We start from the raw sequence: 24,672 nt of genomic DNA on the forward strand, positions 1-24,672 counted from the left end.
ATTTAAAGTCTACTTAGCATTTAAATGGAATTTTAAAGTGTTATTTTTATTGATTGATATAAACAAGGTAAGTTTAACTTATTTTATAAGAAAAAAGTCAACTTAATTATATTAATAATTTATTTATGTTTCAGAAGTTTTATTATTCGATTAAATTATTTGAGAAAGACCTTTCACAACTTTTCAACGACAAGGCCTACTGAAAGCAATGATGGATCATCATATTTCTTGTTTAATACAGTTTTGAATATTATGTCTGACATTTTATGACTTCTTGCGGCTTTTAAATTTACATCTTATAATCGTAAAAATGATATTTAAGGATTCTATGATTTTTTTTTTATACACTTCTGAAGTTTTCAAAGCTTTTGTCTTTGTTCAGATATTTTTTCATGTGTATATCCGATGCATGTATCTAGAACTGTATTTTGAAAGTAACTATACAAATTTATTAGTCGACGAATCCGTAGGAATGTTCGATTTTTCTTACTGATAACGTTGTAATTTTTTTTAGGTCTAATCTAGACTGTCTTGGTTCATCTCTCTACAAAAAATCGCTAGAATGCTCTATCAAAAAGTTCAAAAACACTTATAAACCATCAAAAAATGACGTTGAAAAACATTCAAGTGTGGAAAAAAAGAAAAAATTAACTTCAAGATTAATTGAAAGAAACAAACTGGATAAAGAAAAAGATGTACATAAATGTGAAATTTGTGGAATGAATTTCGACCGAAAAAGCAAACTAATAAGTCACATGTTTAAGCACAGCAATTTAAAACCCTATAAATGTAATATATGTTTAAAAGTATTTAAAACGAATACATATTTATCGAAGCATATGGAAATTCACGATGAATCAAGCCAATATTACTCTTGTAGTGTTTGTGACTTTCAAGCACGATCTAAGTCTTATCTAAAAGTCCATTATATTAGAAAACACACGCAAGAGTATAAATTTAACTGTGTGCAGTGTGGAAAAATGTTCAAAGTCCAGTCAGACTACACAACTCACATGAAAGATCATGATATGGAGTCTTGCGTGTGTGATATTTGTGGTGGCTCTTATTCTAACAAAAGTTCTCTCTATTTTCACAAACACTATAAGCATGTATCAACGATAAAAGAATTTGAGTGCTCAACTTGCAAGAAGCGATTTAAAAATCAAAAAAATTTAAATAGTCACATAGAACTTCATAATATGAAGTATGTCTGCGAGCAATGTGGAATGGAATTCAGCTTTAAATATGGACTGACAAAGCATTTGAGAACACACTCGGGTGAGAAATTATATTTGTGTGCAATTTGTGGGAAAACATTCAGCTGTTTGAGCTCCCAAAAGATCCATCTACTTAAACATGCTGGAGAAAGGCCATACGTCTGTGATATTTGTGGTCAGAGCTTCACCCAACGTTCCCCTATGATGTTACATCGAAAAAAACATCCAGGAGTTCATCCACCACCTCCACCCATTAAAATTACTAGTCTTCTACACGGAGTGCAAGAGAAAATTACAACAAGCAAAAAAACAAAGGAATAAATCCAACGGTTTTTTGAAACTAAGTATTATTACTCAAGACTGTCATTGTTTGTATTTGATATTTTTTTCTTTCAGTTCAATACACTTTTGAAAGCTGTGATATTAGAAAATAATCATAAATCAATTATTTATTATTTCAATTATAATGTAATAAAAATGAAATAAAAAATAATATTAACGACATGGTCTACTAGTTCATTAGATTTGTTAGCATAGAAGTGATGTTAGTGATGTGATAGCTGAAATAATTATGTGTTCAAAATATATATATAATTCTGGAGTAAGTAATCTTCTTCCATGACTTAATCAGTTTAAGTCAGTAATAATTATCATCTTTCTGTTCTAGGAACATAAATCATTCTTCGAAAGAAGTTGATTGCTGGATTGAATCAAGTGAGATAAAAAAGACCTTTGAGACGAAAAAAATTTGTAAATGTGACACATGTGGCTATAAATGTCGGAAAGAAAGTACTTTGAACTCCCATAAGCGAAGCCATCAGTTGAAAGAATATCAAAAAGAACTCTTTGTATGTAATGAGTGCAATTTCAAGTTCAATAAAAAAACGTCTCTTTACTCTCACATTCGGAAAAAGCACAAATTCCTACAAGAAAATCTACTAATGTACACCTGCAGTCAGTGTGGCTATAAAAATAAAAATAAATATGATTTAAGGGTTCACATAATGAGAAAACATACAGAGGACTATAATTATTCATGTGATACCTGTAATAAAAAATTTAAAATTAAATCAGATTTAACAAATCATATTAGATTTAGTCATCGAGAGCATCCACTCTTGTGTGATGTTTGTGGGAAAACATGTCTCAACAGTAATTCCCTTTATGTCCATCAGAAATTCGCTCACTACAAAGCCAAGTTTGAGTGTAAAATTTGCAAGAGACGTATGGTAAGTCAAGAAAATCTGAATGAGCACATGTTACGTCAGCATGAGAAACGACAAAATTTCATATGTGACGAATGTGGCAAAACATTTTCTCGGAATAACAGGCTGACGATGCATATGAGAATTCATACTGGTGATAAACCTTATACGTGTACAATTTGCAATAAGTCTTTTGCAAGAAACGCTAGCTTGAAGCAGCATCTTCTGATTCATACTGGAATCAGGCCATATGTCTGTGATATATGTGGAAAAGCTTTCGCTCAAAAGCCCGGATTAATCACTCATCGAAAGTGCCATCCTGGGAATCATCCACCACTGCCTCGGGTTATCATCGATCCAATACTGAACGATGTTATGAATAATTAAATAAAATTTATCACAAGGTATCTTTGTGAAGAAAAACAAAAACATATAATAGGAGAGAGAACAATGATTTAATAAAGAAATTATTCTATTTAAAAGTTTTCGTAAAATATATTTTTTTAATTCATTTTATTTGCCTAACAATCAATTAATAATGAAAGTTTACTAAAAATTTTATTTTTATAAATTAAGAATATCGAAAAGAGAAAGAAATTCTATAATCATATTATCCATTCATTTCTTGCTTTCATCAAAAGCATTACATGAATTTTTGGAGTTATTATGAAGAATAAGCTTTTTCTTTTAAAAATATGTATTATAATATTGGATAATAAAGTTCTATCATATGTCTCATAAAAAATTAATTTAAAAATTTCAAGAAAAACGTCATCATGTCGGAATGTGAGTAATTTTTAAATAAATAAATTAAAACAATTCATAATTCTAAATAATATTTTATGTAATTTTTTGTTTGTTTTAGGAGATTGCCGTTATTATATATAAAAGTGAAACCCAGATTGATAAAACCACCTAAAGATTTATCATCAAGAATTTTACTTATTCGTCAAAAATATCTTATGAAAAGTAAAAACTATCAGACGAGAAATATTTTAAAATTGCCGTCTTCAAAATCTCCAGTTATTATTAAAAATCCAAAACTAAATAACCTGTCAACACTTTCAAAAGACACTTCAGTATCATTAGCAAATAATAAAACACATAAGAAGATTCCTTTTTTAAAAACTTATTATGAAGAATATTTTTGTGATTTGTGTAATTATAAAAACAAGAGAAAAGCAGCTCTGGCAGTGCATGTAGCAAGAAAACATATTCATAATGCAGAAAAAAAGGAAGTTGAACATATATGTAGATTATGTGATATTACTTTTCGATGTAAGCCATCATTACAAACACATTGGATTCGTAAGCATACAGAAAAATTCAATTTTTTCTGTCCAAAGTGTGGAAAAAAGTTTAAAATCAAAGGAGAATTAACGACTCATTTGAGAAGAATGCATTCAGATGTTTCCTGGAAATGTGAAGTGTGTGGCAACTTTTATCGAAGCCAGCATGCTCTTTACACTCATCAAAAAGCTTATCACTTTAAACCTGATTTTCAATGTCCTTATTGTCCCAAGTGTTTGGTTACTCAGGAAAACCTAAATCAGCATATTCGATTAAGACATGAGAAAAAAGATAGAGCAATGTGTGAAGAATGTGGAAAAACATTTAATGAAATGTGGGACCTTCGAAAACATCAGAGAGTTCATACGGGTGAAAAACCATTTCCGTGTTCAGTTTGTAATCGAAGATTTTCTCGTCTCGCTATCCTCAATCAACATCTCCTTATTCATACAGGTGTGAGGGTATATTCGTGTGATGTATGCAACAGGTCATTTACACAGAAATCAGGACTTATCAGTCACAGGAAGAAACATAGTGGCAATTTACCACCCTTGCCTGTAGTTTATGTTCAAGATATCATTAAACCGTTTAAGGAATCTCAAACTGTGCTTTAAACTTGATTTAGCTTTACTTTCATTGTTGAATACTAAAAAATAACATTTTTCATATTTGTTTTAAAGAAAATTGTTTTGAATAATTTTATATATTATATAATAAAGATTGTTATTTAATGTCATTTCAGTATCACTAATCATTTGTTTTATGTTGTAGCATAGACTACTATCCTGAGTCGACGAAAAGTATGATCTCAGTTTGTATAAATAAAGTTGTGATATTTAGAACAAAAAACGAATAAAGAAAATAATGATATGATCCAATAATGATTTTATCTTTATACAAGTTTAAAATTATTAAAAATTGTTAATAAAAGAAAAATAATACTAAAAACGGTGGAAATTTATTTTCGATAACATTTCTATGATTATTTAATATGTTACTAAAAAAAACTAATTAATACAAATTGAACATTTCTTTTTTTTTTGTTTTTGGTGATTTTATTTCAGCTGTTTAGTATTACAAAAGGAAGTAAACTATTTAATAATAATATTAATAATAAAAAACATGCACAATTTTATGTCTTATAATGTATTTTTTCCAGGATTATTTTTGACTAACAAATTGATCCGCTGATGTTTCAGATGCGTCAAGAATACCAAAGAGGAGACTGCTCATTCACGAGGATTATTTTTGTTCGAGCGAGAATCAGTGGTGATGAGGAAGTGGCAAATTCTGGAGTTCGATGGAAAACCATATTACGCTTTTGTACCTGAAAATGAGGAGCCTATTGATACGACTAGTATTCCTAATATTGAAGAAGAAGAAGAAGAAGAAGAAGAGCAGGACGAAGTAATTGAAGAAGTGTTAGAGGTAGAGGAGGAAGATGTCGGGGAAAGAGAAGAAGACAGTTTTCACTCTCAATTGGAAAAAATTGTCGCATGCAAAGTAGAACGAACTTCAAATACAGAGCCAGAGGATGAATCAATGGGTAATGATGCTAGTTTTTATGATTATCAGTACGATGATAGTTGTGAAATGAATGAAGAACACACAGAGGCTACTGAAATAAAGCCGATTTTAATAAATGGTGTCACAAGTGAATCTAAAGACTCTCGAGGTGATTTGTATCAAGTTAAAGTTGAAGGAAGTTTAGTAACTATAGAGAAACTTGCTGAAAATGTCGTGAATGTAAAGACAGATGACAACGGCGATGCGATTTCTGAAGATGAAGAAGAGGAAGAAGTTTTAGTTAATAATCCTATTGGAGAAGATGAACAAGCTCAAGAAGTGCCACAATTTATTGAAGCAGATAGTATGGATTCACAAGCAATAGAATACATCACTGAAAATGAGGAGGATGTTGATGATGTTGAAACAATAGAAGAAATAGTACCTGACCCTGAACCTATCTCTCCACCAAAAACCCAAAGATCAACTAAATACCGAAGTATTCTTCCGAAAACAACTGCAGCTCTAAAGTGTAGAGTTTGTTCAGAAATTTTCAGTACTAAAATTGCTTTCCGGAAGCACGTAGCTTGGACACATAAGAAAAAAGTCTGTATCCAAGAAGACGGTGTTTATATATGTGCGGTGTGTGATTATAGAACCTTGAAAAAGAGTCTTTTTGCAGCACATTTGGAAAGGAAGCATGAAACTTGGCCAAGAAAAGGTCAAAATAATCTTGTATTCCCTTGTGCTGTTTGTGGTTTTGTTTGTCGATCAAAACACTCACTGCAATCACATTTCATCAGAAAGCATACAGACAATTACGAACACCAGTGTAAATTTTGTCCAAAAAAATTCAAAGTCAAAGGAGACTTAACTAATCATGTAAGATTTCATCATAAAGAGAAACCTATTAATTGTGATGTTTGTGGTAAACTTTGTCAAAATTCAGGATCTCTTTATGTCCATCAAAAGTGGGCACATTATAAACCAAAGTTTGAATGCACTATTTGCAAACGTCGAATGGTCACTCAGGAAAATCTTGATCAACATATGGTGACACAGCACGAGAAGCGAGAAAAAATAGTCTGCGCGGAATGTGGAAAAACATTCACAAAGAAAGATTCATTTAAACGTCACATGGCTGTTCACACAGGAAGTAAGCCACATCATTGTCCCATTTGCAATAAACCTTTTGCCAGACAATCACAGCTTCGACAACACGTCCTTATCCATACGGGAAAAAGGCCATTTGTATGTGACATATGTGGTAAAGCATTTACACAAAAACCTGGTCTAATTTGTCACAGAAAAACTCATCCAGGACCTCATCCTCCTCTACCTGTCATGCCTATAGCTGATCTTGTTAAAGAATTTACTGCAGAGTATCTTCAAGAGAATGGACAAATAAATGAGGAAATAGACATGAAAAGTGAATAAACTAAAATTAAATTTCATCTCAACAATTAGAACTTATTTTATTCAGTTATCTGTCCAATCAGATCACGATTCTGATTTTAGATATAACTGATTTGTTAATGTTAATTCATATTATTAAGACGACTTAGGTATATTTATAACGGATATTTTTTTAAGATAAAACATAGATAATAAATGATCAATAAATTTATTAATAAGTCTGAATAATGTATAGTTGAAATTAAAATAAAAATTTCACACGCTCTATATTAGTGTAATTTATATTGAAAATTATCAGTTAAGTGGTTTTAAGAAGATAAATATTCTTTAAAATAGTTTGTTTTATTTTTAACGTATTTATATTGTTCACGTAAGTATGAAGGACTTGTACGTCCTTGACTTAATAGATGTGATTGTAATAAAAGTTATTCTTTTACTTGTTTTAGGAACCACAGCAAGATTATAAATGCAACTAAAGTACAAATAACGAAACCAGTCTCTGATACAGTAACTAAATTGGTACAAGGAAGTGTGTCAAATGATTCTGTTGAAGACTGTATTATTAAACATTCGTGTAAAAATTGTGGAACTTGTTATGAAGGTTACTCTGAAGACCAAGCACAGAAATTTTTAGATACTCACTCCAAAAAACACCTAAATAAATGCCCACAATGTTCTAAGACATTTATTGAAGTCAGTAAACTTTTAAATCATATTAGAATTTACCATAAACAATATAATTGCGATCATTGTCGCTTTATTACATTAATTAAGTCTGAAATGATTGAACATTTAGCTTTAAAGCATACTGAAAAAAAGAGATTTATGTGCAAGGGTTGTTATAAACAACATCAAAATCTTAGTGAACTTAAGAGACATGTCTGTACAAATGATCAAACTGGACTTTGTCAATATTGTGGATACAAAAGCAAAAATTTAAATTCTCTACGTTGGCATGTACGAACATATCATACGGAACGTAACTTTGTGTGTTCAATTTGCAATAAAAGTATGGCAACCCAAGTTGGCTTAACTCTGCACATGCATCATCATGAAAATCCGCGGCCAAAAATCAGCGGATATATATGCGATGTTTGTGGAAAAGATTTCAAAGAGAAAAGTACTCTTAAAATGCATATGGTTACTCATACTGGTGAAAAACCTTTAAAGTGTTCAGTATGCGGTACTAGATTTGCTAAACGGGAGACATTGCGGCAACATCTCTTAACTCATACAGGAAAGAGACCATATAGTTGTGATATTTGTGGTAAAAGGTTTGTTCAAAAACCAGCTCTGACGTGCCATCGAAAATCTCATCCAGGAGATCATCCACCTTTACCAAAAGTTTACATAGATTCTTACATTAAAGAAGTCGATCCATCTATGGTTCACGATTTTACTGTACCTGTGCCTGAGCTTAAAATTGAGTCAAAAACTTTTCTAGACTTTAGTTCTAAGTGAAGTATTTAATTTTAAACCCAAGTGCCAATCAATTATTTAAATCAGTCATTTTTTCAAATTAAATTAATTCATGTTTGTGTTCAATATTCAGTTTTTATATTATTTACATTTTATTATATATTAGGTTTATATGTTCTAATTAATAAGAATATTGGTGTATTTTTTAAAATTAATTTCTCACTCTAAATATGTATTTCATTAAAAAATAAAAAAATGTCTGAGTTAAGTTAAGTACTTTCACATCAATAAATGTTATTATGTGACTATAATTTAAGTGAATTACTCTAAGCAAGAACTTAAAAGATCAATAACACATCAACTGAAATATTGAAACCATACAATCTGTGAACATACATAGAATGAAGTAAAAAAGTTTTTTATGTTGTTTTACTTATTTATAAGTCTAAAAAAATTAATTCAGACAAACCTTATCTTAATCTTCAGAAACTTTTAAATTTATTGCAGATGTCGACGGAGTGTGAACGGGAAAAGGCTAAAGAAGGGTCACAAGTGTATAAAGTGTAATGCTCATTTTTCTCATATGACAAAACTCGTGGTACACTTGAAGAATGAGCATAGGATTGAGAACGCTTTTAAATGCGACGAATGTGGTAAAACATTTAAAACTCCGATGAACATTAGACGACACAAGCTCATACATACTGGTAATAAACAATTTTCTTGTGATATATGCTCTTATGCGAGTAATCAAAAATCAAATGTAGATCAACATAAGAAGAGACACTTCAAAGAGTTTGGTTTCAAATGTAAGATATGTGAAAAAGGTTTCGTCGTAAAAGCAGAGTTGGCTGAGCACGAAAATATTCATGTAAACCAAAAATTTAAATGTAAAATATGTAATAAGAAGTATTCGTATAAAAGAAATTTAACAGCTCACATGAATACTTATCATCCATCAACTTTGAAGGAAAATTACCAATGTCATTTATGTCCCGAAAAATTCATCTCTTCACTTCTTCTACAAAACCATAAGAAAAAACATAAAAATAAAAGAACTTTAGAGTTCTTATGTGAATTATGTGGAACAAGAGTTTCGAGCAAAAAAGCTCTAGAAATTCATGAAAGACGGCATACAGGAGAAAAAATTGTTAGTTGTAATATTTGCAAAAAAGGATTCAGTTGTAAGGCCAATTTAAAAATTCATCAGAGGGTACATACAGGAGAGAAACCTTATACATGTAACGAATGTGGTAAAGATTTTACTCAAAGAACATCATTGATCATTCATCTACGTTATCACACTGGTGAAAGACCTTACTGGTGTACGATATGTGCTAGAGGTTTTGTTGCAAAGAATATTCTTACAAAACATCAACAAATTCATGATTAAAATTTTAGCTTTAGTGTTTTTGATACTGTATAAATGTATTAGAATAAATAAATATTAAATTTTTACCATTTGTATTTTTGAACATTATAAAATTTAATAAAGCTGATATTTTTGATAAGTAATCTGAATTGTCACAACTTATATTTCATTAATTTATATTGTTTAATTTTTAATCAGTTCTCTTGCAATTCCAGAAGTCAGAGATCAATTATTATTTTCCATTTGTTGAACATTACTTTGAAAATAGACAACTAATTCGAACTATGATTCAAGATGACATAAAATCTACTGTAAGTTTTAAGAGAACTCAGCTCTTAACTGATAAATCCGTCGAAGCAAGCTATAAAGGATTATTTATTATCGAATAGATGTTGGAGTATTTTCAGTTTATGGTACTAATTCTATAAGAAGCAGTAAAGATTTAATGAGTTTTGTAAGCAATTTGTCTAAACAAGCATTAAATATCACCCCAGGTCCATACATCTAAAGGTTGCAATTATTTAGAAAGCTTTAAAAAAGTAGAAATTTTATTATTATTATATATTATATAGCAACAACTTCCTACATCATTTTCAGGTTTAAAGTAGCAGATAAAATATAAGAAATCCGTAGTAAATAATATCTCAACCGTAATGTCTGAGAATAGCCTATGGTATATTGCACAGTATAATCCATTGAAGTGCTCATATAGCAACAATTCTTATTCCTAGCAATTCATGTTGAACGTTCACGTTAAGAAGAGTCATACACTAAGAACGATCACGTGTATGGAATGTAATTTCATCGGTGTGGCAGCTATGAACATGTGACGATATTGCAAGAAGACTCTGGAGAAGATCAAGAATCAAGAACATATGTAAGATTCGTAATGAAAGCTTTAGTGATAAGGTAATATGAATCACTTTAAATTCGCATAAACCTACGTACCTCATATATATGTTACATCAAAATTTATAAAAAGGCAATATCGTCCCAAAGATTAATTAATAAATTATATTTAATGAAGTATGATTAATTTGATGGAAAATACTTTGATGTAAATTATGTAAAGCATTATTAAAAGTTTGGACGCTTCTTCCATCAAAGGATTTGCTACCACCTTGTTTTGCCTTTTTATGGTTTTAATAACTACACAGTATTGATTATGTAGAGTTAAATTGTCGAAGGCATTCAATATTCTTAAATACGTTTGACGTACGAACTCCTAAATTTATTTATAATCAAGATCGAGATATTGGACTTTAAAGTGGACAAAGTGCCCTTGTAATTTTAGAATTTAATTTAAGCGCTTTGAGTATAAAAAAAATTTGTAAAAAGCAGAAAAAACTTTATGAAGTAAATGATTTTTAATCAAATCTTGAATTTAATAAAACTTGGATAAAAAATTTAATGAAGTTAAAAAGTCCATACATTTTTCAAATCATTTCTAGAATAATTGAAATAGTGAAATTGCTGACTTTTTTTAAAATCCATCAATACTTGAATTGGTTTTCATATAATTATTTGTATAGTTTTTTCTTTACTTTCTTTTAATCATTTTATTTTAATATTTAGAATTTAAAGTGATGTCTTTATAACTTCTTCCGAAATAATATTGGCAACAAAATGTATTATTTATGAAAATTTCGTCTATCTCAAAATCTAGAGATAAGTGTCAAATAAATATAAGCTAGCATATCTTTAAACTTCCGATACAGAGGTTGGACATAAAGCCGATGTTCTAAAGATCAACCTGGATCTTGGTACGGTAAAATTGAAAATTTTTTGCATGACCAAGTCTCAACAATATCAGACCAGAGCAATAGCATTTTTCTTTAATAAAAAGTGAAGAAAAATTTTTAAAGTGTCATACGATTGTAAAGAAGCAAAAACTAATGTATATTTATATAAAAAACGTCTTTTTATAGTAGAAGTGTATAAAAATATGTATATACTTTGTAACAAAGAACTTGAAACTACCCAGGATCTAAACATTCTCGAGTTTTTAAATTCACAATACACATTACTTAAAGGTGAAACCTTACACTTACAAATACGCGGAAAATGATTTGCCAGTGAGACTTTTTTAGGGTTTCATAATGTCACTTGATGATGGTGACAACATTTACGTAAGTTCTAAAGCAATCAATGCAACAAAACTTTTTATATACTTTTATTGAATTACACTTGTTCTTTGGAGAGATTATACAGGTGAGTGGTAAAATGGTGCACACATTTGTACTTAATTTAATTGAATCAATGCAAAAAAGATAAGATAACTGTATAGAGAATTGAACAGAATCAAAAATTAAACTAATTTACCTTTTTCAATTTAAAGCTAATGATAATCTATTGTAATTGAAAAAAAGAAATTTATAAATAAAATATTACAATAATTAAAAGACTTTTTTTTTTTGAATTGATATATTTTTTTTTCACTTTTATTATAAAATATTACAAAAATTTCATGTAGCCTGCGGCGAGTGTGATTCAAAAAAAATTGTAAGCTGATGTTGGGTCTTCAATCCGAAAGTCAATACCTTGGTCAAGCATTTTATAATGATACTGGTAATTGATATCATCCAGGATAGCTCGATTTTGTGTGTTGATATTTTTAGGTTTTATGTGAATGGTTTTGAATTTGGTTTTCCTCTCAGCTTGGAGTTGAAAGATATACCGAAGAGTTTCTAAACTTCTGATTATTCCATCATACTGAAGTTTTGTTAATCGTTTACATCGTTGAATCATAAAGACTAGTAGATCGTCAAGGAGTTCACGGTTATTTCTGATTTGCAGCATAACTTCGACTAATCATAAAGTTGAGGAGTAGTTAATGCTGAGTACATTAATACTTTAAGCGCTTGGATGTTTAATTCTTACCCAATGTGTTTGGATAATAAGTTATAAGAAGTCCGACTGTACTTCTAAAGTTTCGAGATCGATTTTGATCCCAAACGTGGCCTCCATACATATAAAAGCAAGCAAGAGGGATGCTTGGCAGAAGAAGGTAAGATATATCTTCATAATGGGAGATATTTACTAAAGAAAAGCTAGTTATTAATTTTAGTAGATCATCAATATCAAGAAAGTGTGCCAATTAGTGATGTTATTTTTGTAAGAAAAAATTTATAGCAATCTTAAATTATAAAATCTTTAATTAAAAACTTCATTGAGTTACTAATTGGAACACTTGTTAATTGATAAAAGAAAAATAAATCCTATTTATCATTTTTTGTTTAAAAAAATTACTTCTCTTTATCAATTTAAAAAGAAAGCTTAATTGAATAGATTTTTTTCAAAGCAATTCTTGGCTATTTAACCGATGAATAGCCTGATTAATTTTTTTTCTACAAAAAAAAACTGTAAAAAGCTATTAATACAATGTAGGTGTTTTCTTTTAAAGTGATGCAATTATCCATAAAATTAATAAACAAAGGGAACAAAAACCTATTGTATAGGAAACCGTGAGCTGAGGACAAGCAACGACTAGATTATTCCAAGCTGCATCTCCAACAGTGTGTTGACGAGAATGTGAATCACGGATCGAGATATGTAAATTCTTAAGTACGTTAGATGCAGCGCTAGCTAATGAATTAAGCACTTCATCAGATAATGCAGGATAGTCGAGCTGGAATGTTGTTAGCACATGAAGTCGACTAAGATACCGTATGTATCTGTGAAATTCATAATTAATTAAATTATCTCGATGGAAATACAACAAAACAATTCTAACCTGGAGTTGCTATGCGGCGCCTGCCAATCTCGAAAAGCACCTCGGATATCTAAATACTCAAGTACGTTTCCACAGGACCAAGAAATAGCTCGACATACCTTTAAAACGTCAGCAACACCCAAGTTTGCATTTAATAAACTTAACAGCTTTAATTTGCGTTGAGTTCTAAAAAAAATTCTCTCAGAAGTGAGATTAAAAATAGACGATTATTCCTTCTCAGTCATATTATGTCAATTTTAACCTCAAAAACCGCGCTAGGGCATTCACAAGCTTGCTTCGATGATTCCAGTTGGTTCCGAAATACCAGTCGGTAAGAATAAGTTTTTCCAGTTGAACATTTTTATTCTTAATAACTTCCAAAAAGTCAATGCTATCATTCGCTCGAATATTCAATGAAACTCGAGCTTCTCGCGGTAGAGTATAAGGTAGTGACCAAGCTAATTCCAAATGTCTCATATGTTGAACATACTTAGCCTACAAGGAAATTATTTTTAACTTTCGTGGTCATTGAAAAACTTTTTATTTTACTAAAAACTAACCAATAAATTTCTTGTTGATGGATAATAAATTCTCAAATCTCTATCAATAATAATTCTAATGGATTTCCAAAGTGATGGCGATGCTAAAGCATGACTCCATGCTTGACATGTTTGATCGACACTAGCACGATCTTGACAATTGAGATAATCAAAAATTAAGCTCAATATCAGCTCCGGTAGCTGATTCCACATCTCCGGGCTTTCATCATCGCTCGTCGCAGACTTTTCTAACTAACTGCCATATTGGTAGATAACTCACTTGTCAGTCAAATATCACACTTCGATTTTTTTTCTATTAAAGGTATGTATTCCAATTGTCGATCGACAACATATTCAAATTTAGAACTTTATTATATTTTATTAAATAGCTTATTTTAATAAAACGAAATTATTATTCAAGTAGATTGAAAAAAAGATGATGAGAGGGATTGGACAATAGATTCAATATCAAAGGTAAAATATGAAAGTAATAAATCAAATAAATAAATACATAATATATGCCATTTATTTATCCTTAATTAGAGTTCTTTGAATACCATTTAATTCTAGACAGTATGTGCCGAACATTTGTAAAGAAACGATATAGTCTCTATCGTATGGGACGTATCCAACAATAATGTATAACACTTTTTGAGTGAAAGGGAGAAACACAGATCTTCCATTAGAAGTCTGGTTCTTATGATTAATGACTTTTTGTTACGCTTAGATCGAGTGCGTGAGTAATTGAATATGTATCTCTTACGTGTAATTATCTTGTAATATGTTTCTTTGTTAGTTTCGCTGGACTGCTTATGTATTGATGAACATAATATATGTACAAATTATCAGTATTGTTACAGTTATTTATCAATTAAATATTCTAGGATACAAAAAAAATTCCTTAACTAGTGGGATCAGATAGTTTTGTTCTATAATGATTGCACCTTAGGAGATATTTTTTAAACAAAAATGATTTAATCTTCTCTCGATAGGGTCGAATTACTTGAGGTCAATAGTTTTATTCTCAGATGCCATCATGTTATGTACTAGAGAGATAGTGGAGGTGATACAGAAAAAGGAAACGATTTCCGTATTATTGGTCGTTATAAATAATAAAAATGATGTAATAAATAATCTACTGTTTCACATATTTTTTCAATGTGTTTTCTTTTTCTATTTTCTTCTGTGGCAATTGATTTTCTTCATCTCCACTCGCTCTTGTGCTCGCTGTCGTGTTTAAAGTTGCAGAAACCAAGTATGTGGCTTCTGTTGGAGGACTTCGTTTCTGTAAAGAAAAAAAAAATACTTGAAAAGTTGGTAAATTTTTTCTATTAAATCACGAGGCAACAGACCATCTGGTGAAACTGATCTCGTAAAGTTTTTCGTAGGCGTTAGAGCGCGCGTACATCGAATAAAATTTCTCAGGTGAAGAAGAAGAGGACCAAGTGAAAAGTAGCAGGGTGAGTCACTGAGACTCATCGAAGCGTTGAGCAAGTTAGAGGATGGTTGTTCTGGTGCAACTTTTGCAATCGGAACTCTCAACTTTCTTCGCTCTTTCTCCCTTTATCTTTATTTTCTTTTTATTTCCCATTTCCTTAACCTTAGCGAAAGAACATTCTTTAGTATCATTGTGCGCGTATTTTTCAAGAGTTATTGAACACAGCTTCCATTCAAGCGGATATTTTCACGCGTTCTCGGCTAACCGAAGATTCTTTGAAAACTTTAGCTGATTTTTCATGTGTTGAAACGTTTTACAATGTTTTTTTGGCAATTACATGGGTCTGTCGGAGTAAGTAGAGGCTAAGCTAAAAAAAATCATAATAAAAAAGCTTGATCGACCACCCGTTGCTCCGGAATTGCGGCCCGTTCCTAATTGCGTTTCCAGTTTGAAACTCTGTAAGTTTTTCGTTATTCTGGCAAATACCGGTCGTTCGTTGGGAAATTACGATTTCTCTTATTTTCTTTTTTAACTTAAATAAGAGTTGAATCTGCACCGGACATCTTTCACTATTGAGAGAAGCTTCAAAGTACCATTTATACTTTTGCACTTTGAAGAAGAATGAGAGTAACTTCTCTCGTTCTTATCTTCATTTCAGACAATCTTTGACATTTAATTAAAAAGGTGACTGTCTTCATGAACATATTAAAGCTGTCAAACCAACAGTTAAGTAAAACTTATTCTATCTAGATGTAAATTACATCGTAATCGTATTTAATTTTCAAAACTTTTACTTATAAGGTTTCATAAATGATAAATTTTGTTGTACAAGTCTTTGTAAATTTTACGGGATTTATTTTTCCAATGCGAAACGTACGATCGAAGCGGGACACGAAGAAATAAAGAGAAAGAGAGAACTTAAGCTCTAAAACTATTTGTCGTTAACTTGCTCGTCCACTTTGGCAAGAGACTGGTCGTTTTCTTAGACTTGAGAGTTCGTCTGGAGTTTCGTAAAATTTCCCCCGAGTGTCTTCTCACCGGAAGCACTATTGCGCGTTCAGAGGATTTCGTGTTTGGAGCAGTAATTTTGTTTCACGATATTTTAAGAGAAGAGAGTTAGCCATTTTGTACATCTACTATCGTGTAGTTTGCTTTATTGGACTGTTGATGAAATACTTACTTCTAAATTATTTTCTCGGAGCTCTTCAAGTTGGTACTCAAGCGGATCAGTTTCATTCCTTCTGTCAGAGTTGGTTTTATATTCATTCCACTGATTTATCAAAGATTTCGAGTTGCCATGAAGTAGTTGACTTGTAGGATCATCCTGGTCAATATGTCTTGTGCTATCATCAGCTGAAGTATCTTCAACATCATTCTTCCATTTATTACTTGGATATTTAGATGGTGAAACAGCAGATACAGCGATAAATGCATTTCTCGTTCGAGCAGTTCCTTCCAATGAACCTGGCTTAGAGATTGGCCCGGCATTAACCTTGTGGTACGAAAATTGCTTCCATTTGGGTGGCCACGTAGCTGAGTGACTTGGTTGTTTGCTAAACTCACTGTTCCAGTCGGTTAATTTTCCCTGCCAAGCATTATCAGGTCTCTCTTGCCACCTAGACGTTCCAGCATGCTGGAATGACTGACGTTGTTTAGTTTCGTAGGGTGTCCAAGTCGATTGATCTGCAGGCATAACCCAACCACCAACCGACTGAATCTTTGGAGACATTTCGACAGGCCACACTTTTCTATCATTACTCCAATGATGATTGTCTTCTTTCACAGGTTCAATCTCATTTCCCGTTTTCATTTCACCCTTATTGTCATCTTTATCAATTAATTGTTCTTGTTTATCAAGCCCAAGCTTCCTAACTAGGTCAGCATTGGGATTGTAAGACTTTCCATTTTTATCTTTTGGCCAGGGCTTTGCACTGGAAAGTTTAAAAGGCCAAGTCGCTGGATCTGAAGTTAAACTATTCCACGTCTTCATTGTGATCTTGGGGAGAACGACGTTCTCTTCTATCTGTTTGGACTTTAACACCTCGCTAAGTTCTGAGTGATTTCTATTCTTGTCAGCCACAACTACATCTCTACCGTAACCCTTTGATCTTGAAGATTCATCAACTAAATTCCATGGCGGCATTTCCATGTTTTTCTCAGCCGACCAGGAATTAAACTTCCCGTACATTCTCCCTTCAGTGTCATTCTCATCTTCGAGTTCAAATATTGGTCTCCAGAAACTCTGCCATGGTCGATATCTTGTGCCCCAGTTACTTCTGTCATCTTCATAGTCAGAACTCATTGGAGGACTTAAGTTATATCTCGAATATTTGTGAGGCTTATTAAAGAATCCCCAATGGTTCAGAAACTTATTTCGAGGATAGTTCAAAGAGTCTTGATAATCATTTAAACCATCATCCCGAACTTCTCCAGAGTATTGGTTGTATTGATCGTATCTATCATCACGGCTTCTCGATCTAAGATATGTTGGCTTAGGCAATTGATAATACAGAAGTCGAGAGTTAGGGGAAGACCCAGTCGTATCAACTCCATAAACAGACGTTTTCGAATCGTGTTGATCCAGTGGCGAACCCTTCTCGTGAGTATTTATCTTCCCAAAGTGAAACTTTCTTGATAGGGGATATTTCCTTAGAGAATCGCGTGCGGCTGGAACTTGATCGTTAAGGTACCCAGAATTCTCGTCACGGTGATTAGGAGTCATTGACTTCTGTTGTTTCGCTGAAACTGCGTAATGGATCTTTGCTAAATTTGAGGGCTTTCGTTGATCAGAATCTAACCACAAAGACCCTAGGAACCTGTCAGGATATATTTTCCAAGGAAATGTCGTTGTTTCTGTAAGTGAAGTCGTGGGAATAGTAGGTGTTGATGATATCTCTGTGGTCATAGCCAATTGATTTCGCACCTTCTTCTTTTTCTTCTTTTTTTTCTTGGGTTTCTCTGCCGTTGATTTCAACTTTTCCAATACCGACAAAGTGTTAGAGTTCGAAGGTTGCTCGAGGAAATTGTTATTATCACGTTTCTCAGAATCCAGTGCCCTCGTATAAATTAGATCGTCCTCCATGTCCTCTGAAAATTTTCACTTTATAAAAATCAAGTACATAATAAACTCTAAAATAAAATGATTGCAATTATCTTTATTCTATTTTCTTTGTGCCAATGAGTAAATAGACATCATTATTTAACACAGTGATAAAAATTCTGTAATAATATTTTTTCTAGACCTGATTAATAACATCCGATTATACATCCAAAGTTTTAATTCCTTTTATTTTAAGCCACTCTGCAATTTTATTTTACTGAGTTACTAAGTTTAAAAAAGTTTTTGAATGATTAATTTTTTACTTTTAATATTTGTGTGTCAATTATGCTTGTAATTTAACTAACTCTTATTCATTCTTTATTAAATTGTTGAGTAGAAGATAAATACTATATCTTTGTGATTTTACTCTTCCTCTAGTAAGTGAAACGTACAATATTCTATGAATATAGATGAAAATATTTGAATTAAAAATATTTAATTCCACGTTTTCAATTTAGCTTTAAAATATTTTTACATGGTTCGTTCCTTTATAACAAGTAATTTAACTCATACAGACTGTTCATTTTTTGTTTCAGCTAAAATGTATTAATGTAATTGAAATTTAAGAGGAACCTGAGAAAAATGTAAAAAAAGTAATGCAACACTTTTCTAGGATGTCATAATATCTAATCAGAATGAGCTGGCATATACCGGAAGGTAATTAAGAGGTGAAATGGTTCGGTAGAATTGTGCAATAAAAGAGCTGGAACGTTTTGTGGTGAAATTGGTGGAATGATTGTTCAGCTAATAATCCGTTTAGTCGATTGTACCATTCTGGATATTTCAATTGTCTATCTATATTGTAGTTATTTGAAGATATTTTCTTTTAACTTTCACTTAAAACGTTTGTGAAATTATTTAAGTGATTTAGTATTAACGGACCAATAAATTATTCTTGAATAGTTACGATCAAATTCAATACATAACACTTCTGAAATTTGTTCTTCTTCTCTCTCTACCTTCTACGCTTTTATTCTATCAAATACTCACTTAGCAATTCGTGAGCCCGTTCCCATCGTTTTGGATTCTCTGCAAGCTTCACCAATAACTCCATCAAGTTTTCGACTAGGGCATACTCTTCAGTCTGATCAACAGAATGAGAAAACATATTTTAACAAAGAGATAGATGATTGAGATGCTTACAGTTTCAACAAACTTCTATATATTCAGAAAACAATTAATGATAATGGAAACTAAATAGAATTTAGAATAATGTAGAATTATAAATGATTAAATTGACATGCATAAATTGTATTCAATCAATATGAGTAATATTTCATCATAATATATAAATGATACTTATTCGATAACAACTCCACATGGATTGATGTTGATAGGTTTTATAGGAAATAGATATCTGTCAGTTAAAAATTCACATATTATGAGTGCTATAAAACATGTGTCAATTCTCTCTCATGCTTTTACTTCACAAGTGTATATGTATGTTATCTGAGTTATCTTCGTCTTTTTCCAGTTCTCTCTATTTCCTTAACCTTGGCCCATATGTATATGTAGGCCGTTAACTTATTGGCTGATATTCATCAAGTCTATGAAGTTCCACTAAATACTGATGGAGTAACTAACCCTGACTAAAGTTCTCTAACTTTCCCATTAATTATAACAATACCTCATTTGTCTTAATGAAACATTTTGACTACAAGTTATCCTTCAAAATGAATTGTAAGCAATTATGGTTAAACACCTATACAACAATTTTTTCATGATGTAACCGAAAACAAAAAGTGTTCCAATTATTCAACAATCGACTTTGAACTTCTTATTATCATAATCATAGAGGGAAAAAGTCGATTCAATACCCAATCCATTAATCTAATGTCGTTTGAAGCATACATAAAAGATAATGACAGGTGGTGTAGAGACGGTAATTGTAATTTGCAACATATTACAATGATTGCTTATCCAAAATAAATTTGATCAAGCATAGTTTATGTAAGCAAATAGAATTGGTAAATATAACTTTATTCTGAAAGATAAATGAAAGATTTATAATTGAAAAGCTTATTTTATTAATATTTATTCATTAAACCGAAGCCTGTATTCAATAACTCGAAAGTAATTAATATTTATAAACGATCAATTTACAAACATTGAGTTTGATAAACGAGTTTTCTATCCGGATTCATCCTAGGTGACATCTTCGACACATGAGGGATTGATATCCCAGAACTTTTTCCTTAATTTCCCGCGAGATTCTCTGAATAGAAATTTAATCTCATATGGTTAAATAGCGGTTGAATGCAGTTCAGGTTTGATTGAAAGTATCGTGAACCAAAAGTGCACAAGGATGGATGGGGATATGTATATAGAAAAGGGAAAAAGAGAAAGGCCAATAAGAGAGAAAAAAATGTATGTGTAGCCGGCATTTCGCCAGGAAATTGACTCGAGAATCGAAGTAACAAGAAATGTAGCACTTTGTCATATGACCGAGGGCGTTTGTTCTTCTTTGCTATTTCTGTCTTTTCATCTCTCTTCTTATCATTTCCGTTTTCGCATTACTTTTCTCTCTTATCCATTTCCCTGGGGATTTCAGGTTGCAGACGAAATTGGTTCCTCTTTCACACCGCTGAGATTCGAACCCAAAGGGATGTCAAAGGATCATAAAAATTGAAAGGAAAACTTTAGATTCAGTAGCAAATAGAATAATGTTGGGAGTACTCATTTCTATCTACTTAAAATTTCTTATCTTCTTGATAATATTGTTTTGTCGAGAATTTCACGAAAATTAAGTACTTTCTATATAGCTTTATATCTAAATTCTTGACTTAAAAGTGCAATTTTTACCCTAAGTTTTAGTTTTTGCAATTTCTCGAGCTCCAATGGATGTGTAGAAGGTAAATGAGTTCCAAAACCCTTGAGATCAGATTGCCATCTCTTGTTGAGCTTTCCAAGGCTTTGCGTAGGGACATCTGAATCAACATACTCTCCACCACCTTCTTCTCTCCCATACGTTCCATCTCCACTTGGTCTCCTCTCAACAAAGGATCCTTCATTAATCCTCTCATTTTCCAACTACAAATTTAATCTCATTATTATCATTTTCTCTGTGATTTTTATTCATGGATGACTCAGCATTACACTAGTTTTTTCATTTAATATCTTCATTTAGAAAATAATTCATGATATAATGAGGTAATTCAAAAGAATCTACTATTCAATTTTTATCTAAAAAATGCTGAATATTTTTTTTAAATGTATAAAAATGAATTCAGAAATTGGAATTTTAATTAGAATTTAAACTTTCAAACAATTAATAGTTTTTTAATCAAAAGAATCCATGGAAGATTAATTTTTTCAATAATTTTATTTATGTTACCTTTTGGAATAGTGATAAAAAGCTTTCAATTGAATATTTATTTACCCTGTCATCAATTTTAACTCCAGTTTTACCTCTATTGATTTTTAGACCTTTTTCTCCATGAAATATCATCTTTATTCTATCAAACGGTTTGATCTTCAAGCTAATAGAGAAAAATTACCGAATTATTGTCGATCAATCCTCGAGTTTTTACAACATTTTTCCCCTCAAGTGATCCCAAAGTCTCTGCCAGTATATCAAACATAGTTTCGTTCCCTTGTATTTCTTTTTGTGTATTAAGTTCTTTTTTTACCGTTGGAACACGTTTCATCATCGATCTCGTTTGACGTTTGAAGTTTATAAGCTCCTCTACCTATGTACATAAAGTACAAAGAAAATTTTATAAAGCAATGAGAAAACAAAAACAAGTAATCATGTGAACATGTTAGTATGATAGATATATATTTATGAAATAAAATATACTTGCCTCTGTACTGAGTTTTGTTTCAGCACTAATTGCTTCGTTAGAAGTCATGCTTTCATCAGAACTCTCTTCAACGCTCTTCTCACGTGAATCAAAGTTTTTTGCGCTTAAAACTGAACCTGGAGAAACATTTGCATTTGAATGACCTAAGTTATCTGTTGAATTGGTCTTTTCATCCCTGGACATTGCTTCGTGGGACTCAGCAATGTCTCGCAGTTCGTCTTCATATTCGTCCTCGTCTTTATTGTCGCTATCATTCTCATCATCTTCATCATCATTATCATCGTCATCCTCATCTTCATAATTTACGCCAGACTCTCGATCAGCGTCTTTCAATCTTTGCTCCGTTGTTGCAGGCGTCTAGAGTTTTTAAGTATGTTTACACATCACTTCAGTTTTGCAAGCTGATATTTTTTTTTTTATTAAATTGCAAGCTGATATTAATGAAGGGGAAATGTTTCTAAATATTTTTTTTTAATAATGATGACGAAATAATGGAGTTCTAAGAAATTTTTTTTAGGAGATATTTCGTGTGATCTTTGGGTTTGAATATTTTTTTAAATGATAATTATTTTTTATCTTGTTATTAAGAACAGTATAGAAGGGAGCTTTTGAGATTTTTATAAAATGTCCATTCGTTTTTATAAATGAAATTGGTTTTGATCAACATGTTTGGAGTAACAAATTTTTTTATTTCTATGCAGTGAGAATACTTCTTTTTTTTTATTGTTATCGACTTTTTTGCCATGAATTTATTTCGAATTCTAATAGATGAAAAAACCGTCATAAATTTTTTTCTTGTTATATCTGTTTTGGCAATATTTTTCGTCTACATATACGAAAAGTATGAAATATTTTAATTGAAGAGTTTACAATTGAAACATTCTTTTTTAGACATTTTTATTTTCTTCTTTTTTTCAATCAAGTTAATTATATTTCTTTTAAGACTAATTTATCTAATTAATAAAGGTTAAAAAAAATTCTTGAACATTTTTAAAATATAATCACAATTTTGTCATCATTATATTCACAAGCTCGAGCTCATGTTATTATTTCAGAAAATCTTTATTAATTATTCGTTGCTCTGAATCACATTTACTTATCTTATTTCATCATAATTATTTTTCATGAAGAAATATTAAGAAAAAAAAAAACTACCGGAATATTTACCGTGATAATCTTCTGCTGTTGCACCTCTCCTTGTTTATCATTGTCACCATCTGCAACTAATAAAAAAAACTCAGTAAATACAGACGTTAAGTAGTGAAAATCATGAATAGTCAGACAAGTCATATACTGTATCTTATTTTATGTTAATTTTTTTAATACAACAGCTTATTCAAAATACCGTCTTCTAACTACATAAAACTTTTTATGCTCTAGATTTATATTTTTTTTCATAATACCAAAAGTTACTGAGAAACGCTTCAATCTTTTTTTTATTCACCAAGCCAGGTAACAGATGCATCCGATGAATATTCCTGCAACCACTGTAGACTAAGTTTTTTAATTGACCGCTATAATTCTACTTGGAATAAGAATTTTAAAGAAAAAAAAAAAAGAAAGACAAAATGAATGAAATTAAGATACAAAAGCTTTCAATTTTTTCTTCATGTAAAAATCCAACAAACAGTAGTGGATTTTAAAATGGTAAAACTTGGCATAAAATAAACATTTTAAAATGATAATTAATTCATTTAATATTTATTCACTGATAATCTATTCGGTAAACAAAAAGATATGAATAAAAATTTGTTAAGCCATTTTTATTGATTTGTGTGTGTGTGTGTGTATTTGGCATTCAAAATAAATAAAAGATGAGTAAAATATAAAAGAATGCTGAGAAAAAAATTATTCGATAGAACTTTATTTGGTTTGTTTTTTTGAAAATAGTATTCAAACAATAAAAACCTTTTACAGAGAATGAGTAAATATTTTAGTATTTTAAGTTTATATATTGTTCGAATAAGAAAAAAAAAATTTCGGAAAATTTTATCATGACAAAGACTAAGTTTTGTTTGAGCTAAAAAATATTTTCCTCTTTCTTTCATTTTATATTCCTTAAGTAAGTTTGTCGTTGTTTGTATGATTTACGGTGTAAGTATATTTTATTGTAAAAGCTCATATTTATCAATCTAATAATTAAATGTATCACAAAAAACTCTTTTCTTTCTACATTTTTATCTCTAGCTCCACTCAATTACTCTAAAGTCTCTTAATTTTATACATAGCCATAAGCATCGTCGTATTTAGGTAAGAGAATGATATGAAAATATTGAAAAACATACAGTTGTTCTCTCAAATGAAGTGGTAGGTTGAAAAAAAAATGTATGAAAAAATCTAAAAGGCGTAACAGCGGGATCTTTTTTTCTTCATCATTTACATTGTTCTATTTCTTCCTTTTTCCAACACGAAATGACCAGACGTTCCGGAAAGTACGTTTACACTGAACGTGATCGGTGTACGAAAAATATATATCAAATACCCACTGTCAGAGAGGATGGAGTAGACGCGAGGACTTATATCGAGCCGAATATTGGACGTAATGCATCGACGCTGCAGTTTTCCAATATTTCATTCAGCAGTGGTTGGACAAGCCTTTACCTAACTTGACTCTCTTTGCACCCAACTGCTCCACACAACACTATATAGCACTCA

At 31.0% G+C, this 24,672-nt stretch overlaps 7 protein-coding genes across 8 annotated transcripts in view; 5 read left to right on the forward strand and 2 right to left on the reverse strand.

The window, feature by feature from the left end:
- Positions 1–405: 405 nt before the first annotated feature.
- Positions 406–2,016, forward strand: LOC118070006 (zinc finger protein 557-like). The gene is made up of 3 exons (XM_035088406.1): positions 406–423; positions 471–1,818; positions 1,885–2,016. Exons 1-2 carry the CDS (start codon positions 406–408, stop codon positions 1,536–1,538), a joined length of 1,086 nt encoding a protein of 361 aa, XP_034944297.1. The 3' UTR covers positions 1,539–1,818; positions 1,885–2,016.
- Positions 2,017–2,221: 205 nt separating this feature from the next.
- On the forward strand, positions 2,222–2,809 carry LOC118070007 (gastrula zinc finger protein XlCGF49.1-like). Its single transcript, XM_035088408.1, has one exon. It carries the CDS (start codon positions 2,222–2,224, stop codon positions 2,807–2,809), a length of 588 nt encoding a protein of 195 aa, XP_034944299.1.
- A 262-nt stretch (positions 2,810–3,071) lies between these two features.
- Positions 3,072–4,582, forward strand: LOC118070018 (zinc finger protein 675-like). The gene is made up of 2 exons (XM_035088419.1): positions 3,072–3,208; positions 3,288–4,582. Coding segments are annotated over exons 1-2 (1,041 nt in total). The 5' UTR covers positions 3,072–3,206; the 3' UTR covers positions 4,327–4,582.
- Positions 4,583–4,984: 402 nt separating this feature from the next.
- Positions 4,985–6,655, forward strand: LOC118070008 (zinc finger protein 436-like). Its single transcript, XM_035088409.1, has one exon. The coding sequence runs from the start codon at positions 4,985–4,987 to the stop codon at positions 6,653–6,655; it is 1,671 nt and encodes a 556-aa protein (XP_034944300.1).
- A 355-nt stretch (positions 6,656–7,010) lies between these two features.
- On the forward strand, positions 7,011–9,446 carry LOC118070009 (zinc finger protein 62 homolog). Its single transcript, XM_035088410.1, has 3 exons — positions 7,011–7,021; positions 7,081–8,091; positions 8,561–9,446. The coding sequence occupies exons 1-3, from the start codon at positions 7,011–7,013 to the stop codon at positions 9,444–9,446; spliced, it is 1,908 nt and encodes a 635-aa protein (XP_034944301.1).
- A 2,458-nt stretch (positions 9,447–11,904) lies between these two features.
- On the reverse strand, positions 11,905–13,919 carry LOC118069998 (F-box only protein 39-like). Its single transcript, XM_035088396.1, has 6 exons — positions 13,698–13,919; positions 13,400–13,632; positions 13,159–13,323; positions 12,873–13,099; positions 12,306–12,464; positions 11,905–12,232 (listed from the first exon to the last, which is right to left on the reverse strand). Exons 1-6 carry the CDS (start codon positions 13,887–13,889, stop codon positions 11,916–11,918), a joined length of 1,293 nt encoding a protein of 430 aa, XP_034944287.1. The 5' UTR covers positions 13,890–13,919; the 3' UTR covers positions 11,905–11,915.
- A 283-nt stretch (positions 13,920–14,202) lies between these two features.
- Positions 14,203–24,672, reverse strand: part of LOC118069994 (uncharacterized) — a 59,723-nt gene continuing 49,253 nt past the window's right edge. Inside the window, exons 2-8 of one of the 2 annotated variants that reach the window (XM_035088392.1) lie at positions 23,185–23,240; positions 22,018–22,374; positions 21,712–21,903; positions 21,017–21,205; positions 19,205–19,298; positions 16,295–18,201; positions 14,203–14,961 (exon numbers count right to left, since the gene is read on the reverse strand). In XM_035088392.1, coding sequence (XP_034944283.1) covers positions 14,812–14,961; positions 16,295–18,201; positions 19,205–19,298; positions 21,017–21,205; positions 21,712–21,903; positions 22,018–22,374; positions 23,185–23,240 — 2,945 coding nt within the window. In that variant the 3' untranslated portion in view covers positions 14,203–14,811. Of the gene's footprint in view, positions 14,962–16,294; positions 18,202–19,204; positions 19,299–21,016; positions 21,245–21,711; positions 21,904–22,017; positions 22,375–23,184; positions 23,241–24,672 lie in introns of both variants that reach the window. The other variant, XM_035088391.1, reaches the window with a different exon arrangement.

The sequence above is a fragment of the Chelonus insularis genome, unplaced genomic scaffold, assembly GCF_013357705.1.
Source record: "Chelonus insularis isolate UGA/USDA-ARS -01 unplaced genomic scaffold, ASM1335770v1 contig_4_pilon, whole genome shotgun sequence".
Lineage (NCBI taxonomy): Eukaryota > Metazoa > Arthropoda > Insecta > Hymenoptera > Braconidae > Chelonus > Chelonus insularis.